Source organism: Kogia breviceps, chromosome 12 (assembly GCF_026419965.1).
Source record: "Kogia breviceps isolate mKogBre1 chromosome 12, mKogBre1 haplotype 1, whole genome shotgun sequence".
Classification (NCBI taxonomy): domain Eukaryota; kingdom Metazoa; phylum Chordata; class Mammalia; order Artiodactyla; family Physeteridae; genus Kogia; species Kogia breviceps.
This window is the reverse complement of record NC_081321.1, coordinates 46,939,035-46,958,956: the sequence shown is the minus strand read 5'-3', so window position 1 is coordinate 46,958,956 and position 19,922 is coordinate 46,939,035. Positions and strand designations below refer to the sequence as shown.

The window sequence follows — 19,922 nt, the reverse complement described above, 5'->3', positions numbered from 1 at the left end:
AGGTCTGTGTCTTAGATTGAGTCTATCAGACTTTTTGTTTTAAATAGTTACTATGTTTCTGAAAAAATTATCTGCACCCACATAAGGGGAACTGATTTCATAATGAGATTACAGTTTTAAATGTACCAATACTTCTTGTTAGAAAAATTAAAAACTAATTATCAAGGTTTATTTCCAACAAACCATGTAAGTGTATGAATTTTCCATGCAACCGTGGACATGGCAGGTAGTAACAGTTCTATCCAGCAGGAAATGGACCTAGAATTACTTTTCTACTTTTAAGGGAAAGACCAAAGGGTAGCTGAATTTCTGATGACTTTTCTCCATGGTAGAGATGATGTACAAAATGTCTCAGCTCTAATGAGTAAGGACTCTAAGCACTTTTTCCAACTACTTACTCAGAACTCACTTAGATATTATCATCTTCAATCACTACGTACTAAGTATTGTCATGTGTCTAGCATTGCTTTCTTAAAACAACTAGATACAAAATCCCTGTGGATCTTTAATTTACACCTATTTTATTCATCTATTACCCTAAACGTTTTTTCTTTTCTTTTTTTTTTTTTTTTTTTTTGCGGTATGCAGGCCTCTCACTGTTGAGGCCTCTCCCGTTGCGGAGCACAGGCTCCGGACGAGCAGGCTCAGCGGCCATGGCTCACGGGCCCAGCCGCTCCGCGGCATGTGGGATCTTCCCGCGCCGGGGCATGAACCTGCGTCCCCTGCATCGGCAGGCGGACTCTCAACCACTGCGCCACCAGGGAAGCCCTACCCTAAACATTTTAAGGCAGTTTTTTCTAAATTGCTATTTTACCAAACTATAGTTTTCTTGATGAACTTCGAAAGACTTCTCTTTTGTGCTTTTTAACAGTTATATTGTATGTATTAAAAATGGGAAAATAAGAGCACACATAAAATAAAAACAGTTATTTAATAATAAATATATATTTACTTATTTATAATTTGGCATTGAGATTTATTGGTTTGAGAAAAGTAATTATGTTGTTCTTCATTCTAAGCCTCCTTTTAGAGTCAGCCTGGGAGTGGAAAAATGTCATATGATCATGGTACGTCTATAACTACAACCTGCTTTCATTGGATGGAGAATGATTATTGGAGTATCAAGCTCTGAGACTTGCTCTATGTTATATCTTCCTCTAGAAAGCCTGAATTTCCCAGGAACCCCGCCCCTGCCTCTCGGTAGGGCAGTATAAGAGTTCTGACCAATGGAAGGTGTACAGAAATATTGTTTAACCCTTCCAGGCCTGGCCCCTAAAATATCCCAGATGATGTTCCACGCTATCTGTGTTCATTCTCTGTCCAGCTGGATGGAGTACATTTAGGGAAGATTACAAAGCCTTAGGTTATGACACAGCCATTAGATAAAACATTACTCGAGCAAGAAAAAAACTTGAATTCCCTTAAGACCCTGGGACTTTGAGGTTGTTTGCTTAAAACTAATAAAGTCAATTGAGACTTGACTTAATTTAAAAATTACATAAATTTTTGTGTTGCTTATAAGTTAGTCAATGATCAGCTCAACTGAAAATTATTAATGTATGGAACCCAAAATCCAAATTCAATAGACTTACACAAATTCACTAGAGGAATCTGTTTCAGTTATATTTAAGAAGGGGGAAAAATGACATATTTTAACATTAGCATATTTTGGAGCTCAGGACAAGATGACTTTCTGCCTTGCTTTAGCAAAACATTATTAAGGAACACCTGACCCATGGGATAGAGGAACAAGACCAGTGTACAGTATCTACTGTTTCTACAGTCATCAGAAATAACACAGGTACAACCATTAAAGCAACTGTCCAGTGGAGAATCTCAGAAAGTGTTTTAAAAGCAAAGGTTTTCACTGACATATCCAAATAGCACTTTAAAGTTACCTTTTGGTACTGGAACAGAAATGCATCAATTTAACCTAACCAAAAAGGTAATGGAGACATACAGTGGATTAATGTAAAATCACTGACATACAGAAAGTAGAAAATACCCACTAACACACACACACACACACACACACACACACACACACACACACGCAGGATTATTTGGGGATCAAATTTTTACCTTGGTAGTACAATAAAAAGACAATACCCTAAAGAATAATTATTATGTCACTAAACAAATGACCTTGGTGGGGCAGTACCTAAATCAGGTTTGTGGAAGGCCTTGCACAGACCTGGCTCTGTCACTTACTTCATGGAGGTAAGAGAAAGGCAAAAGAGCAGTGATTACATGTGTGGGGGCTCAATTTCTATCTGCCACTAATGAGCTGCTTGACCTGGGAAAAGTACTTTATCTCTCTATCTCCTCGGCTACAGAATGGAAAGAAGTAATTCTTATTTCACAGAATGTTAAAAGAATCAGGTCATATGACACATAGCAAGCATTTAGAGAGGCCTTAGCTGAAAAAGTAAATATGAACACGTGTTGGATATTATTCCTAACGGTATATCCCCATCACTATGAACCATATTATCCTCACCTGTAAAGTAAGACATTGAAAGATGATTGGTATAATTTCTGTAAGTGCTTATATTCTGAGTGTATATCTGTATCTTAAAGTCAAATATCCAGTTGAAAATGAAAACCCTAATATCTAAATATTTTAAGTAATGACTAAAAAAGAATCTGTAGACAGTCTTGTCTGCTGTTAGGATTGATTTCAAGCAGATAGGTAACATAGCAATGAACTAATAATTCCAATAATTTTTAACAGAAGTAATATGGTACTTATTTATTCATTATCCCTTATGAATCATACCCTCATTTGAACATGGGATGTAACAAGATAATCGTCAAGCAACCATTTAAATTTAAAAATGTCATATTTAATAAGTACTACAGAGATAAGGAATTATTTTATTCACACGAACCTGAATGGATCCAGAATGTACATGATAACACTCTATTTTGCAATTTAAAGTGAATTACTTTTTAGACTTATAGATTGTCAGCAACTTGAGCTTCTTTTTCATTCAGAAAAAAGCAACTGTAGCAATATTAGGAAATGATACTACAATTATAGTATAGACTCTATTCCAAATTAAATGGAAAGGTGACACCCTTGAATATTCCATAATTTAGTAAATCTTAGTTTGTGCAAAGACATCCTCATTCAAATAAATACTCTAGTAAGACTCAGAATGAAGTGAATAGTTTAAGATATTGAGTTACTAAAATCACTAAAACTTCAGTCCTAATTATACTTCTGGTTGGTTTTAAGTGAGGATAATATGAAAACAGGGCTTTAATGTACCAAGGCACTACATGTAAAATACTGTGGCATGGAGCAATTGCTTTTTTAAACCAGAATTGTATTTAATCCAAAGAACCTTACCTCCTGCGTACATAACAGCTAGCATAGTGGATGATATCCATGCTATTTCACTGTAGGTAGTGTTGAATATTAGCTGAATTTCTTTGAAGAAAACTGTGACAGCTTTGGGAAATGCATAAGAAAATCCAATGGAGATAAAAGCTGCTCCAACCACAACCCAGCCCCATCCTCCATCAGGAGGTGGATGCAGCGGTGGCGCACCTGCTGGGGGTGGCATTTCCACTCCTCTATTTGGAATTCAAGTAACCTGCATTAAAAAAATGAAATAACAGTTTAAGCCATATTTCCATTTTAATAAATCACTCTTGGTAGTTATCAAAATAATATTATTATAATATTTTTATTCTATTAACTACAACTATGTAATTTTTTTTTTTTCTCTGTATGCGGGCCTCTCACTGTTGTGGCCTCTCCCGCCGCAGAGCGCAGGCTCAGCGGCCATGGCTCACGGGCCCAGTCGCTCCACGGCATGTGGGATCTTCCCGAACCAGGGCATGAACCTGTGTCCCCTGCATCGGCAGGCGGACTCTCAACCACTGCGCCACCAAGGAAGCCCTGTAATTTTTTCATAAATATTTTTAAATACTCTGGTACTCAGAAAGTTATCAGAAAATTAACCAAAAAATTGGAGTGAGGTATGTAACTTTGTTATGGGTTAAAAATGGAAAGCATTTTGTTTATGGAAACAATTACTCAAAGAGAAGTTAAGAATTCAGATTATACTAAAGTACCAACCAAAAAACAAAAGCTATCTCAATCTGATTTCTAAGATAAACGGAGCTGTCATCACTTAGAATAATTTCTTAATCCAAAACATTTAAGATTTTCTATACAAAGGTTATATTACATCTGATGAATTTTACAGAATTAAATAGTAAGCATATTTTAGAATTTTTCCACTTAAAAAATTATTTATTTATTTTTGGCTGCATCGGGTTTCGTTGCTGCGCACAGGCTTTCTCTAGTTGTGGTGGGTGGGGACTACTCTTCATTGTGGTGCGCAGGCTTCTCATTGCAGTGGCTTCTCCTGTTGTGGAGCGTGGGCTCTAGGGGTGTGGGCTTCAGTAGTTGTGGCACGTGGGCTCAGTAGTTGTGGCTCACGGGCTCTAGAGTGCAGGCTCAGTAGTTGTGGTGCACGGGCTTAGTTGCTCCACGGCATGTGGGAATCTTCCCGGACCAGGGCTCAAACCCGTGTCCCCTGTATTGGCAGGAGGATTCTTAACCACTGAGCCACGAGGGAAGTCCTCCACTTTTAATAATTGACAATACTTAAAGACATTTTAGCATAGATATATTTTCTAAAATTATAGGATTAGAAATTGCTTGATTCTAATGAATTAATTTTAATGCACTTCCAAAACTGGTGATACCTATCATTTTATGAATGATACATTTTATGAATTCTTCGTAGCAATGATATGCTCCCAATCAAATGGATGGTATGTTATTTTTATTCAGAGAAAAAGACTTTCTTTTTGGATATGCCTAGGAACACTTCACTGCTAGCTTTGTGGTATAGAGCACCCACTCTCTTGTGGAAGAAATGATCACATATAGCTTAATACAACTGAAATTAAATTAAAAAAATCTTGGTTCCCTAACGTCAGTGTTTCTTTGTGGAGCGATGCTGCTTGCTTGGTCTTTAGCTGTAATCGCCAATATTTCTCAGCATCTTCCTTTTACTATTCTCATTCCATTTGTGAATATTTTTCAATTGGAATGTAGAGGAAAAAGGAAACGCTTGTCTGTTGGTAAGACAATATAGAAAGTAAGCAAATAAAAGCTAAATTTGCCACTAATTCAGGAAACCTACCAAAAAACTAAACAGGTATCTATGAACAGACACAGAGGTTTAATTTTTGTTTGATGTCAAACTGTATCTAAGATATTTTTGGTGATATTCTATATGCACCTTCCAGATTTTGAGTGAAAACATTCTTTAAAGTTTTCTAATTTGTCCATAGTTCTACCCAAGGACTTTGCCTTCAGAAACTCATACAGGCAAAAATGATAAAAATGAAACTTAAAATAAGTAGAACACTGTTTCCCTAGAATAAATACTATGATGATGAGTATTAGAATGGAAGTAACAATATGGACAACTATTATCTTCACTCTTTTTCTGAATGTTAATTTTGGCAAATATACTTAAGCCTTTTTAACATAATATTTTACAGTATTTCATAGATGGAGGGAAATCGATATGTTCTGCAATTAACAGATAACAGGACTGAAGATTAAAATGCTTATTTTACATTATGTGAGTCAGGCATATCTGCAAGGAAGTTCTCAGACATTCAGCTTTAATCACATTTTTTTTTCTTGAGTTTTTTCAGCTCTATTGAGGTATAATTGACAAATAAAAGTGTAATATATTTAATGTGTAACATGATTTGATATACATATACATTATGAAAGGATTCCCACAATCAAGTTAATCAATACATCTATCACCCCACATATTTACTTCTTTTGGTGTGAACACTTTATATTCTACTTTCTTAGCAAATCTCAATTATACAGCACAATATTATCAACTATAGTTACCATATTACACATTAGATTCTGAGAACTTATTCATCTTATAATTGAAAGTTTGTACACTTTTACCATCCTCTCTCCATCTCTACAGTGTTATTATGTAGAATTTGTCTTTCTCTGTCTAGCTTATTTCACTTAGCATAATGCTCTCCAGTTTCATCCATGTTGTCCCAAATGGCAGGATTTCATCATTTTTTAAAGCTGAATAATATTTCACTGTGTGTGTGTATACATTTCTTTATCCATTCATCTGTCAATGGACACTTAGGTTGCTTCCATATCTTGGCTACTGTGAGTAATGCTTCAGTGAACAGGGGAATACAGATGTCTCTTCCAGATAATGATTCCCTTTCCTTTGTATATGTACCCAGAAGTAGAACTGCTCAATCGTATGGTAGTTCTATTTTTAATTTTTTGAAGAACCTCCAAACTTTTTTCCATAGAGGCTGAAACAGTTTACAGTCCCACCAACAGCATAAAAGCCTTCTGTTTTGTCTACATTCTTGCTAGTATTTGCTATTGCTTGTCTTTTTGATTATAGCCATTCTAACAGGTATGAGGTCATATCTCACTTTGGTTTTGACTTTCATTTCCCTAATGACTAGTGACGTTAAGCACCTTTTCATGTACCTGTTGGCCTTTTATATATCTCGTTTAGAAAAATAGCTGTTCAGCTCCATTGCCCATTTTAAAATTGGGTTATTTGTGTTTTTTGCTATTGAGTTGTATGAGTTCTTTGTATATTTTAGATATTAACCTCTTATTGGATATGTGGATTACATGTATTTTTTCCCATTTCATAGGCTGCCTTTTCATTTTTTGAACAATTTGCTGTGCAGAAAGTTTTTAGTTTTCATTTAGTAGTCTCACTTGTTTATTTTTGCATTTGTTGCCTTTGCTTTTTGATGTTAAATCCAAAAAAATCATCACCAAGGCCAATGTCAAGGAGCTTACTCCCTACATTTTCTTCTAGGAATTTTATGGTTTCAGGTCATGTTCAAGTCTTTAATCCATTTTGAGTTGATCTTTGTGTATAGTGTAAGATGGGGGTTCAGTTTCATTCTTCTGCATGTGGATATCCAATTTTCCCAGCACCATTTATTTAAGACACTATCTTTTCCCCATTGTATATTCTTGGCACCTTTGTCAAAAATTAATTGACAAAATACATGGATTTATTTCTTTTTTTTTTTTTTTTTTTTTTTGTGGTACGCGGGCCTCTCACCATCGTGGCCTCTCCCGTTGCAAAGCACAGGCTCCGGACGCGCAGGCTCAGCGGTTATGGCCCACGGGCCCAGCTGCTCCGCGGCATGTGGGATCCTCCCGGACCGCGGCATGAACCCGCGTCCCCTGCATCGGCAGGCGGACTCTCAACCACTGCGCCACCGGGGAAGCCCATGGATTTATTTCTTGGCTGTCCATTTGTTTCACTGATCTATGTGTCTGTTTTTATGATGATACCACACTGTTTTTATTAGTTTGGTAATAGAGTTAGAAATCAGGAAGTGTGATACCTCCAGCTTTGCTCTTCTTTCTCAAGATTGCTTGGCTACTTGGGGCCTTTTGTGGTTCCATACGAACTTTAGAATTGATTGTTCTATTTCTGCAAAATATGTCATTGGAATTTTGATAAGGATTGCATTGAATCTGTAGATTGCTTTGGGTAGTATGAACATTATAACAATATTAATTCTGCCAATCAATGAGCATGGAATATCCTTCCATTTATTTCTGTCTTCAATTTCTTTCTTCAGTGTTATAATTTTCAGTGTATAGATCTTTCACCTATTTGGTTAAATGTATTTTTAAGTATTTTATTCTTTCTGATGCTATTGTAAATGAAATTGTTTTCTTAATTTCTCTCTCCAATAATTCATTGTTAGTGCTTAGAAACACAATTGATTTTTATATATTGGTTTTGTATCCTGCAACTTTACTGAATTTGTCGATTAGTTCTAACAGTTTTTTGGTGGAGTCTTTAGGGCTTTCTATAATACAAGGTCAAATCATCTGCACACAGACAATTTTACTTCTTCCATTTAAATTTGGATGTTGATTTATTTTTCTTGCCTAATTGCTCTGACTAGGATTTCGAGTACTTAATCACCATTTGTTTGTCCTGATCTCATTAACTGATATTTATAGTTCTGGATTTTCCTTCCAGTTTAATGCTGAACCAAGGAATGGAATAATCCTCACGTAGGTTTTTGGCATATCTACTGGCTTTTTCTATTGTCTTCTTTTATTTCTCCTTTTGGATAATTGTGGTAAAGTTTCTATTCTATTTTTGAATTAGATCAATAATTACATTTTATTTTATTTTATTCACTTTATAACATTGGTATAGTTATAAAGCAAGAATCAGCAAACATTTCCTGTAATGGGTGAGATAATAAATATTTTAGGATCTGCAGGCTGTATGGTCTCTCTCATAACTACTTATCTTAATAGTTTTAGTACAAAAGCAGCCACAGACAATACCAAAAAAAAATGGGTGTGGCTGTTCCAATAAACTTTTATTCACAAATTATACCAAGGCTTATAGTTTGCTGATCCCTGTAATAGAATACCATTAGAAAACCAAGAAAAGAAAGAAATTGTACATAATCACACTTACTTTACACAATATTATTAATAATTTTGCATATCTCTTTTCATTATTTTTCTATATTCCTATATTTCTGATGAATTTAAATAATATAGTAATCATATAGATCATATAGATCTAATGTATATACTGCTTTTTCATTATTATTTTTTATTGTCTTTAAGTTCTTTTTTTTTTTTTTGGTTAGATAAGTGGCACATTCCAATTTTTACAAAATATGGAAAATGCAAAAGTATAAACCAGAATACAATACTATCAAATAAAATCTTCAATTGCCACCATGGTTTACAGAGAAAGTATCTTCTCCCTCCTGTTTTTTCTTTTTATATCTATTTACATCTGTTTTTATACCCATACATTTAGAAGTGCTGTTTGGAAAGCCACCTCAAATTACTGTTTCAGAAGTTGGGGTAGAAGTGACAAAGGCATTTACCTTTTTATTAGGGACTGTGAATAGAAATGTTTTATAATTTAAAAAATTTTAAATGGTAGAGGGAAGTCAAATCCATTTTATTTTTCCAAGAAGATACAATAAAAGCATGATAACAAGTTACTTCTCTCTGACTACATACACACAGACAATGTGGCTCTAGATATAGTGACATTAACTAGATGGAATAGTTTCAAAAGTTCAAATTCTTTGTCTCTTACCTTACTGATTTAAATGTATTATAATCTAATTAACCTATAACCTAATCTATAGGTATAAAAAAATGAATAAAGGGATCTCTGACTCAAATATTGAGTACTTATGCTAAGTGCTTATTAAATAATTATTTGCTCAGTTAAATTTCCACAAAAGCCCTATAAGATGCTGTCCCTATCTTTTAAATAAGACTAAAGCTCAGGAAATATTAGAAACTAGACCCAAGTTAAACAATAATGTCAGGGACTGGATTTCACTAATCACTGCTGACTCTTAATATTACATAAATAGAATTAGAAATAATACTCTTCATTAATGTATTTAGAAGAGGAAACAAGCAAAAAAAATAATAACCTAGGTATTTTTTATTATGTCTTCTCTGCATATCTAAAATATTCTTATGGTTCAAAAGAGTCAAAGACGATTTTCAAGACTGTAAGAAAATAACTTGAAAAATTCTCTCCATGGATATATTTGTATGTTAGAAACCTACCCAAAATGTCAGGAAAACTATAGCATTAAAGTCAAATGAAAAGCTTTCACCACAGACAAATAATGCACACAGTGTAGATCCTATTCAAAAATGGACACATCAGAGCAGGGGCACTCCTGTAAGCTCATTAATATTCTACAGATGCCAATTGTTCAGATCGGTCCAAAATGCCGTACCTTGTCAAAGATGATTTTGAAAAGATTTGAATGTCTTCAGAATGTTTATGGTCTGCTTTTGTAATCATTTTTGCTTTATTGGAAACAATAAAAATTTGTCTATCTATCTATCTATCATCTATCTAACTTGGTTTCTCTTTGGTCATCAGTTAATCCAACATGATGGATTTACAGCATATGAGCACTGGAAATAGCATCTTTTAAAAAGTATAATACTTAAGAAAGACAGAGAAGAAAAGAGACGGATTGTAAGTATTGGGTAAACCAGCTGAAAATAGCACTTGGTCTTTGAAAGTTGTTTAAATAATCTGAATTTATATATTATTGAAATTTGTTACTATATTTTTTAAGTAGTCAAATTTCTTATTGTGTGGAAATCAAATAAATCTAGAATAATACTAAAGAAATACCAAACGGCACTTGTAAGGGGTAAACTATTTTTTGTTGTATTATCAGAGTGTAAAAACTCTCATGAGGTTTAAAGTCCTCATTCTGCGAGCTTCCCTGGTGGCGCAGCGGTTGAGAATCCGCCTGCCGATGCAGGAGACACGGGTTCGTGCCCTGGTCCGGGAAGATCCCACATGCCGCGGAGCAACTAAGCCCGTGAACCATGGCCGCTAGGCCTGCGCGTCCGGAGCCTGTGCTCCGCAACGGGAGAGGCCACAACAGTGAGAGGCCCGCATACCGCAAAAAAAAAAATAAAATAAAGTCCTCATTCTGCAATTTTTCCTGTTTGCATAAAGGAACCTAAAACATCTTTCATTATTAATTTATGATTTTAAACTATTGTACCTTTTATCACCTCTATATTCTAGAGTAAACACTTAGAAATACAACTGGATGATTTATTTTTCAGCCATTTTACAAATCATAAATAACATTTCTAAATAACCTTAAATCCATTATTTTAAAATTATATCAATATAATATTGAAGTTTACTGATATTCAAATCATGTTATTACTATTAACATTGAAATTTACTGATGAGTTAGGTTAATGTTGGGATTTCCATTTTATAGACAGAAATCTATGCTCATAGAAAAGTGAAGTGCCCTTTAAAAAAGCATTATATGATGGAGTTATTTTTTCCTCAATACTTTGCTTTTTGTATTATTTTATCATAGTTCACCAGTTTATCTCAGTATATGATCTTTTATACTTTCTCCAGCATATTTACTTGATTTTAATTATAATTGCATCCTGCTTGTTGCAAGTTACCACTCAGATACCTCTTCACTTCCTGATCTCCAGCTGTCTTGTTTCTTCCATTTAAATTGACATCTTATGATCTCTTAGCTGAATCATTGCAAAGTAGACCAAAATAAATTAACCCTTGAAAAATTCCACTTCCAAGATTATCACCTGTTCATTATTAACAACTCTTGAGTTAACAAGTAGTTCAGACCCAATTCATATACACTCATTGGCCTCACGTTATTTTCCTGTGCACAATTCTGTAATATTTTATACAACTTATGGCTGTCGTGTCTTGTTCCTTTTATTTGTGGGCATAATCAAGAAAAACAGAGTGAAAAGTATAATTTTACCTGTTGACAGACGCTCACTTGAACAGATTTCTTTGGATAATGTGTGATATTGTTAAGCCTTGTCACTATTGCTTGAAGTGTGATATTTGAAGGCAATACAAAGGAAGAGAGGTAGAGCAGACTCTGGATTATCTAAAGAAATAGAAAAACAGGCGTTACATGTATAATTGAGGTCCAGAAGCCTCATTAGAGTCACTACCTTTAATTCATCCAATAAATTTTGACCCTGTTTTAATAATTAATGAAATTAAATATATATATAAATATATATGTACATATATATTTGTCAATCTATTGATAGACTTATTAGGTATGAACAAAATGATGAAATGTGTACAGGAGAAAAAAAATTAGAAGTATGAAATGAAGATTATTTTTAAAATAAATAATGGTAAATTACATATCTACCATTGTGAGAAGGAAATTTATTGGCATTCATTAGCTGTCACTCAAATAATTCCCTATACTCATTTAAATAATTTGCTCTAAAATTCAACTAAATAAAATATCTATTGACAATTAAAATAAATGTAAAATTGAAGAGAATTATTAGAAATACTATCAATAATATACATGTCTTGCAATGAGACACACTGAGTCATGAAAATGAAACAAAAAGTATTTTAGAAATCTTATGATTTAGAAATCAAATGTCCTAATCAGATCTGGGTGATAGATGAATATGCTAATAAATCTCCCTAATACATCAAATGCTTTTATTTCAACTTAAATCTGGTACTGAGTATATAGATGCTAGTACTTAGGGTTTATTTTGCTTGGGTCAAGCATTCCTTTGCCTAGATCAAAGCTAAGGAAAAGTTAACTCTGTCAGTTAAATACCCAGTTGCCTGCCTTGCATCCAGGGCCACCTATCCTAAAGTGTTGAAGGCGATGCAACCACCAGGCCAAATGAGGTCTGTATGAGAGGATGAGGAAAGTCTGTGATCTAGTTGCCTAGTCAGTGAGAAACTGAGGGTGGGGATTAGAATGAAGATTAGTAGTGGAATTAGAAAGTCATGGATAAAATTTGAGAAATAGAAAAGGCTGGAATTAAAGTTTTAACTTATGCTAGGAATGGAGAGTTCACACTCAGTAGGTCTACTACATCTGGGATAACATCAGGGAGAAGAGGTTTACATCTGCTCTGGACCTACCAAGAGGCTTGGGAGTCTTTGTGACTTTTTTAAGCCGAGTAATTCAAGGGTGGCAGCTCTACCCTACCACAAGTAACCCACCCATCCAAATGCAGAAAACCCTTCTTATATTTGGAGGAAATACATTTTCTGTCAGTTTCCTCTGGCAGAGAGAGTTGCCTGGAGTTTAGGGCAAAGCCTCAGAGGAAAGCCTCAGGCATTCCTGACAACTGGGCTGTGACCCTCCATCTATGCTTAATTATCATAATGGTTCATGGAAGTCAGCATAGGGGCCAGAACAAGAGAACATGACAAGGCCACATTTTAAATGCTCACCAACATTTCTACAAAATTGTCACAGAGCTTTAACTTGACTGGTCTAGTTTCCTCCAGAAAGACCAACCCGTATCCAGAGGTTTTTTCAACAAATTGGCCAATAATCCAGGAATCCTCTGTGATAGTTATAACTATATTAATCTATTTTACATCTCTTTCTCAATACCTATTAAACTATCATATTTTTATACACATTTAAGCAAACAAACTCATACAGTGCATATATTGGTCCTTAGTTTTAAAAATGAAAGTCAGTGTTTTAAAATTTGTGTGTCTGATGAAAAAACCAAGAGAAGAAACAACAATCCTTAATATAGGAAAGCTTTCCTTTAATTCAGGAAAGAAACTATTTTGGAGACTGAGTCAAGGTAGGCATAAAGCTTAAAGCTTATTCTCCCCTACAAAAGCAGTGTTAATTACTATAGCTAGAAGCTGGTCTGTGGTATCAGCTATCAATAATTTGGTTTCTTAGCAATTCACATATATGCCACATGTTTTATGATGGGTTTTACTTATAACAGGGGGCTTAAAAAATGTTTTAGAGCTTTCAATTTTTTTAAAAGATTCCCTTAGTTATCATAATCCCACGAACTAAGAGGAAGTGGTATTTTTAATCACATTTATAGATAAGAGCATAAGGAATCGGAGGTACGAAGTGATTTTTCCAGAGTGTAATATTCAATAAGTGATCACACTGATACCATGACTAGTATCTTTCTGTTGGGCCCATTGTTACTTATTCCACCTTAACACACCAACTTGGAGGCTGCTCTTTCTGCTTATAAATATACTCCTTCTGTTTTATTTTTGTGGTGAATTTCCAAATTTCTATTCTTGCACATATCCTTGTCTGTCTTGTCCATCAGAATTCAAATACCTGTTCTTTGGAATACTAAACGCCAACTATCCTTCAAAGTCTTTAGAAAATGCATCATTATTCCAGCTTATTTACATGTCCTTTCTATAACGTTTTTGAGTATATAGACTATAATATATCATTGTCGTTAACAAAAAGGTGGCTTGATGACTACCGAAAACATCTGTCTACTTCAAGTGTTTTTCAAAAACTTTATGTGGTAGGATGTGCTGAAGCCCAAGAATTGTGCCTTCCCTTCTAGAAATCAATATGGGTTGATTAATCTATGGAGAAGAAGGTGTAGGACAAAGGAGTCAAGGAACTATTGAAGTGATGGTCAGTGCTTAGATTCAAGGCCCTTTTCTCATTCAGTTGTACAGAATATCAGAATATGCCTTTATATACTTCGTGAATAATAATTCTTCAACGTCCTAAATCTAACCAGGCTGTATCAATTTTATGAACCCTTATCAACAGTCTATGCAATCCAGAAGTTTATGCTTCAAAATAGACCAGAAATAATGTACTTAGCAAACTAAGTCCCAAATTAAATCAATAGATGTTTGGAGACTACCGCCTTCACTATAAATTCTTTTAGGTAGCCTATAGATAAAGCATGAGCTGTTCTTCACATCCTACCTGTAAAGTGAACTATGTTTTCACCTATAGGAATTAGTACATTCCTTAGAGAATAATGAACTGGTCTTTTTGCTCTCCATTCCCTCTTTCTTATACAAAGGATACAGTAACATCAAATTAATGTACAATGTTTAAGTTTAGGTGACACCTCACTCAGTTTTGTTTTGTTTTTTTGAGTTACGCGGGCCTCTCACTGTTGTGGCCTCTCCCGTTGCGGAGCACAGGCTCCGGATGCGCAGGCTCAGCAGCCATGGCTCACGGGCCCAGCCGCTCCGCGGCACGTGGGATCTTCCCGGACTGGGGCACGAACTCGCGTCCCCTGCATCAGCAGGCAGACTCTCAACCACTGCACCACCAGGGAATCCCTCACTCAGTTTTATAATGGGAATTAAACTGAACCAAATCTTTTCTTTTCCAACATGTAATTGAATTAAAATTGGAATCTAATCCTGGGAGGTTATTTTATTCTTCAAAGTGTGCCACCTTTTACATCCTGACTGATTTACTTTGACAACTAGACAGCAGAGGTATCAATAGAGCATAGCGCCCCAAATGTCAGTAACACAAAACCTATTTTTAGGTGTAAACTAGTGCTGTAGTTAAAGGACTCTGAGAATGCTCATTGATAACAAGGGTCAAACTAACTAAAGATGTTTTTGTAATGGGAGAATTAGAAAAAATAATATGAACCAGCACCTAATTATTTATGAAGAATTGGATGAATATCCCATATCAGACAATTCCTCTGATTTATAATACTATACTTTTAGAATTGTGTAAAAGCAGTTGTAGTGAGCTGAATAGTGGCCCTCAAAAAGATATGTCCATGTCCTAATTTCCAGGACCTGGAATTATACCTTATGTGATCCTATAGACTGAATGCTTATATACCACCCCCACCCCCCAAATTCATATGTTGATACCTAATGATACTTGGAGGTGGGGCCTTTGGGAGGCAATTAGGTCATCAGAGAGAAGCCCTCATAAATGGGATTAGTGCCTTTGTAAATGAGACCCCAGAGAGCTCCCTTGCCCCTTCCACCAACTGAGGATACTTTGAAAGATGGATGTCTAAGAATAAGGAAGAGGACCCAGCCAGACACTGAATCCACTGGCACCTTGATCTTGGACTTCCCAGCCCCCATAACTGTGAGAACTACATTTCTGTTATTTATAAGTCACCTAGTCTATAGTATTCTGTTATAGTGGCCCTAACAGACTAAGATAAAAGTTGGTACTGGGAATGGGGTGCTGTTACAGCAAATACCTAAGAATGTGGAAATGGCTTTGGAACTGGGTAATGGGTAGAAGCTGGAGAAGTTTTGAGGTGCATGCTAGAAAAAGGCTACGGCCATAAGTGAACTGATCATTAAGGGCAATTCTGGTGAGAGCCAAGAAAGAAAAGAGGAGAGCTATAGAGAAAACCTCAGCTTTCCTAAGTAATCCTGAACAGAATGTTGGTAGAACTATAGAGGGTAAAGGTCATTCTGATGAGGTCTCAGATGGAAATGAGGAGTATGTTACAGGATAATGGGGGAAAGGCGATCTTCATTATAAAGAGGCAAAAAACTTGGCCGAATTGTGTTCATCTTCTAGTTCTAGTGTCGAACTGTGAGTAATGAAATTGGATATTTAGCCGAAGCTATTTCTAAGCAGAGTGTTGAAGGAGTGTCCTTGGTTCCTCCTGACACCTTACAGTAAAATGAGAGAAGAGAGAAGTGACAAAAGGACAGAATTGTTAATCAGAGCTTAAAGATTTGAACAACTCTCAGCCCATCCATATTGAACAGAATGAGCATATATGAGTGGAAGAAACTCATTGTACAGACAAAACACCATTTGATAAGATTAGTCGGCCATCTCAGCAGAAGCAGGAGCTATTGTGGAAAACAATGGAAGAATAACCCCAAAGATAATTCAGAAATCACCAGGGCTGCCCCTCCCATCACAGGCCCAGAGTAAAAGGGCCCCAAGGGCACAGTGAATTCAAAGGAGGGGCTGCCTGAACCTATGGGACATTGGGGTGTGCTGCCAGGTGCTGCCTCACAACATGGGCTCTGCTCTCTGCACTCTAGCTCTGTGCTCCTTGCCTGCCTCAGGTGCAGATCCAATGGGCTGTGGTTTGGTGTCATGGTGGCCACCCCTATGGAGGACACAGGCGGCAAACGTTGGCAGTGTCCACACTCCCCCATCATCTCTGCCAGTGTACAGAGTGCAAGAGCCATGGGGGCATAGCTGCATCCACCTAGATTCCAAAAGATGCCTGGCAGAGCTCTCACTCAGGGAGAGCTATGGGTACAAGAGCCCATCCTACAGGGGCAGAGCCCAGGCAGAGAACTGCAGGGGTGGGGCTACTACAGAAAGCCCTAACTAGGGTGATGCCCAGTGTACCCTGGGGACGGAGCAATTCTTAGGATCATTGGAATGCGATTCCAAACCCAGGAAAGTCATAGCCAGGGAACTCAGACCCGTGAGTGCTGCGTGGGTGAGACGGCAGCCCCAGTGGGTCCAGAAGGTAGAGCATCCAGTCAAAGATCATTCTTGATCCTTAAGGTTTAATGTTGGAATTTGAAATTACTTGGGACCTGTTACCCCTTTCTACTTTCCCATTTCTCCCTTTTGGAATGGGAATGTCTCTCCTATGCCTGTCTCACTATTATATTTGGAAGATTTCACAGGTTCAGAGATGGAGAGGAATTTGCCTCAGAATGAACCATACATTAAGTCTCACCTATATCTGATTTAGATAATACAAATGAGACTTTGGACTTCAGAATTTGAGTTGAATCTGGAATGAGTTAAGATCTTTGGGACTATTGGGATGGAATGAATATATTTTGTGTGTGCAAAGGACATGAATTTTAGAAGACCAGATATGGAATGCTACAGACTGAAAATGTTTGTGTCCCCTACCCCCTGCCAAATTCATAAATTGATACATAATCTCCAGTGTGATAATATTTGGAGGTGGGGCCTTTGGAAGGCAATTAGGTCATGAGGGTGAAACCCTCATGAATGGGATTATTGCCCTTATGAAAGAGGCCCAAGAAAGCTCCCTTCTACCATGTGAGGACATGAGAAGATAGCCACCTATGAACCAGGAAGCCGGTTCTCACCAGACACTGAATTTGCTAGCACCTTAATCTTGGACTTTCAAGCCTCCAGAAAGCCACTCAGTCTATGGTGTTTTGTTATAGCAGCCCAGAGGGCAAAAGATGTGATTAAAGTAAGGATCTTAAGAGAGGAGTTTATCCTGGATTATCCAGGTGGTCCCTAAATGCCATGTATTCTTAAGAGAGAGGCAAAGGGTGTTTAGAGACAGACACACAGAAGGGAAGGCATGGAAAGTAGGCAGTGATATGAAAATGAGGCAGAAAGTGAGCAGAAAGTGATGCAGCCACAAGCCACAGAATGTTGATTGGTGCCAACAGCTAGAAAAGGCATGGAGTAAATTCTCCCCTAGAGCCTCTTTAAGGAGTGTGGTCCTGCTGACACCTTGTGAAGTGTGAGAAAAAAATATCTACTGTTTTAAGCCACCAAGTTTGTAGAATTTGTTACAGCTGCCCTAGGAAACTAATACAGCAGTAGTGATGACATCATTTATGAAAGTCATGAGCCCAGCAATTCCAAAGATGTCTCTCTTATAAGCACTTTTGCACAACTTTGCAAAGAAACATGTACAGGATGTGCAGGGGAGCATCATTTATAACCGTGGCAAACTGAAAGTCACTAGGAAAATGGGTAAATTGATGCACATCCATAATAAAGTACTACACAACTGTAAAAAGAATGAAGTAGATCTATATGCACTGATATATAATATCATTAAAAGTATAACATGCAATAACAGCAAGCTATAAAAAATATGATTCCATTTATTTTAAATACACACATAAAGACTTACACATGAAGACTTAGGTCTATATATTCCTATTTGCATACAAATTATCTAGAACAATACTTGAAAAACTATTAATAGGTGACTTTGGAAAATAGTTATATATATTTGAAATATTTAATTACATAATAAGTATATTTTATTTTTCTTTTCAAAACTTTACAAAAATGCTGAAACACAAAACTTTATTATGCAAATATAAATATATCCCCTTAGTTGTTAACTTGGTTGTGAGTTGTAGCAGGTACTTCTATTTGTATTTTACACAGGATTTTCATAATTTTTTTCTACTGCTTTTTTTTCTGCTAGCTAAATTTTAATCAACTAAGGTAAAAAGGAATTGGCCCCTGCTTACAGATCTTATGGAGTAGCTCTCATAGTGTGGCCCCAGTTGAGCAGCATAATCATAAGCTGGTACCTTTTTAGAAACGTAGATTCTGGGGTACTACCTCAGATTTACTGAATGAAGTTCTGGAAGTGAGACCCAGCAAACTATAGTTTAGTAAGTCCTTCAGGTGATTCTGATGCCCACTAATGTGTAAAAGTTGCTGGTCTACCTCTTCCTCCAACACACCTACAAGTGTTGGCTGCAATAAATGTAATAAACTCTCTGTAGTTCTTGAGCCATCACGGTCTATTGACTGCCTACCGAATGGCTGAAGCTACCTGGGAACCATTGCTCTTTTCAGAATCCTGAACATACTCAGTTCCATCTATGACATATGACTTTGTCAGCTGTAGCCTCATGATTCTATGACCCCTGCCCCTTATGTCTCTTGAATAATCATGTTTATGGTATGGGAAAACAAAAGACAACCTAAAGACCCAAATTTGGAAAGTGAGTGAATATATTACAGTCATCCACTTGATAAACCATTATACATACATTAAGTGATAGTTATGAAAATTATAATGATAACATGGGAAATATTTATTATATAATATTTAATGAAAAGCTCATATATCTGCAAAATTCAAAATATGTGACAAAAATGATACATAAAAAGAAAAAAAAATAAGATAGTAAGAGGGTGAGGATTGTAGAAAAATTATATTTCTCTATTCAAATTTAGGATAATACTATTATAATATCTTTTATGATTTATTATATTGCCTACTTTATTCATTTATTTATTTTTGGCTGTGTTGGGTTTTTGTTGCTGCACACGGGCTTTCTCTACTTGTGGCAAGTGGGTGCACGGGCTTCTCATTGTGGTGGCTTCTCTTGTTTGTTGGGGAGCATGGGCTCTAGGTGTGTGGACTTCAGTAGTTGTGGCACATGGGCTCAGTAGTTGTGGCGCGCAGGCTCAGTAGTTGTGGTGCATGGGCTTAGTTGTTCTGCAGCATGTGGGATCTTCCCGAACCAGGGGTTGAACCCATGTCCCCTGCATTGGCAGGTGGATTCATAACCACTGTGCCACCAGGGAAGTCCCCTGTAATATCCTGATATATAAAATACTTTAAGTTAATATTATATATTTAATGATTTGCCCTAGTTTGGGGTTTTATAACTACTTTGAAAAATATTTTAATTTAACTAGTCTACAACCATTTCAAAAATGTAAGGTTATATAGTGAAATTGGAAGCTGTATTTTATTTAAAGATCTCACCTCCATTTTTTAAGTTCCCTTTTTTGTTTGTTTGTCATTTTGTTTTTACTTATGTCTAAATGAGATTATGAGGCTCTTGCAT

The 19,922-nt window shown here is 36.2% G+C and overlaps 1 protein-coding gene across 4 annotated transcripts in view; it reads right to left on the bottom strand.

Annotated features, from left to right (window-relative positions):
• SLC16A7 (solute carrier family 16 member 7) overlaps window positions 1-19,922 on the bottom strand; it is a 172,049-nt gene that overhangs the window by 59,551 nt on the left and 92,576 nt on the right. For all 4 annotated transcript variants that reach the window (XM_067009667.1, XM_067009666.1, XM_059080691.2 and 1 more), the window contains 2 exons: window positions 11,368-11,499; window positions 3,356-3,602 (listed from right to left, as the gene is read on the bottom strand). In XM_067009667.1, coding sequence (XP_066865768.1) covers window positions 3,356-3,572 — 217 coding nt within the window. In that variant the 5' untranslated portion in view covers window positions 3,573-3,602; window positions 11,368-11,499. The remainder of the gene's footprint in view (window positions 1-3,355; window positions 3,603-11,367; window positions 11,500-19,922) is intronic.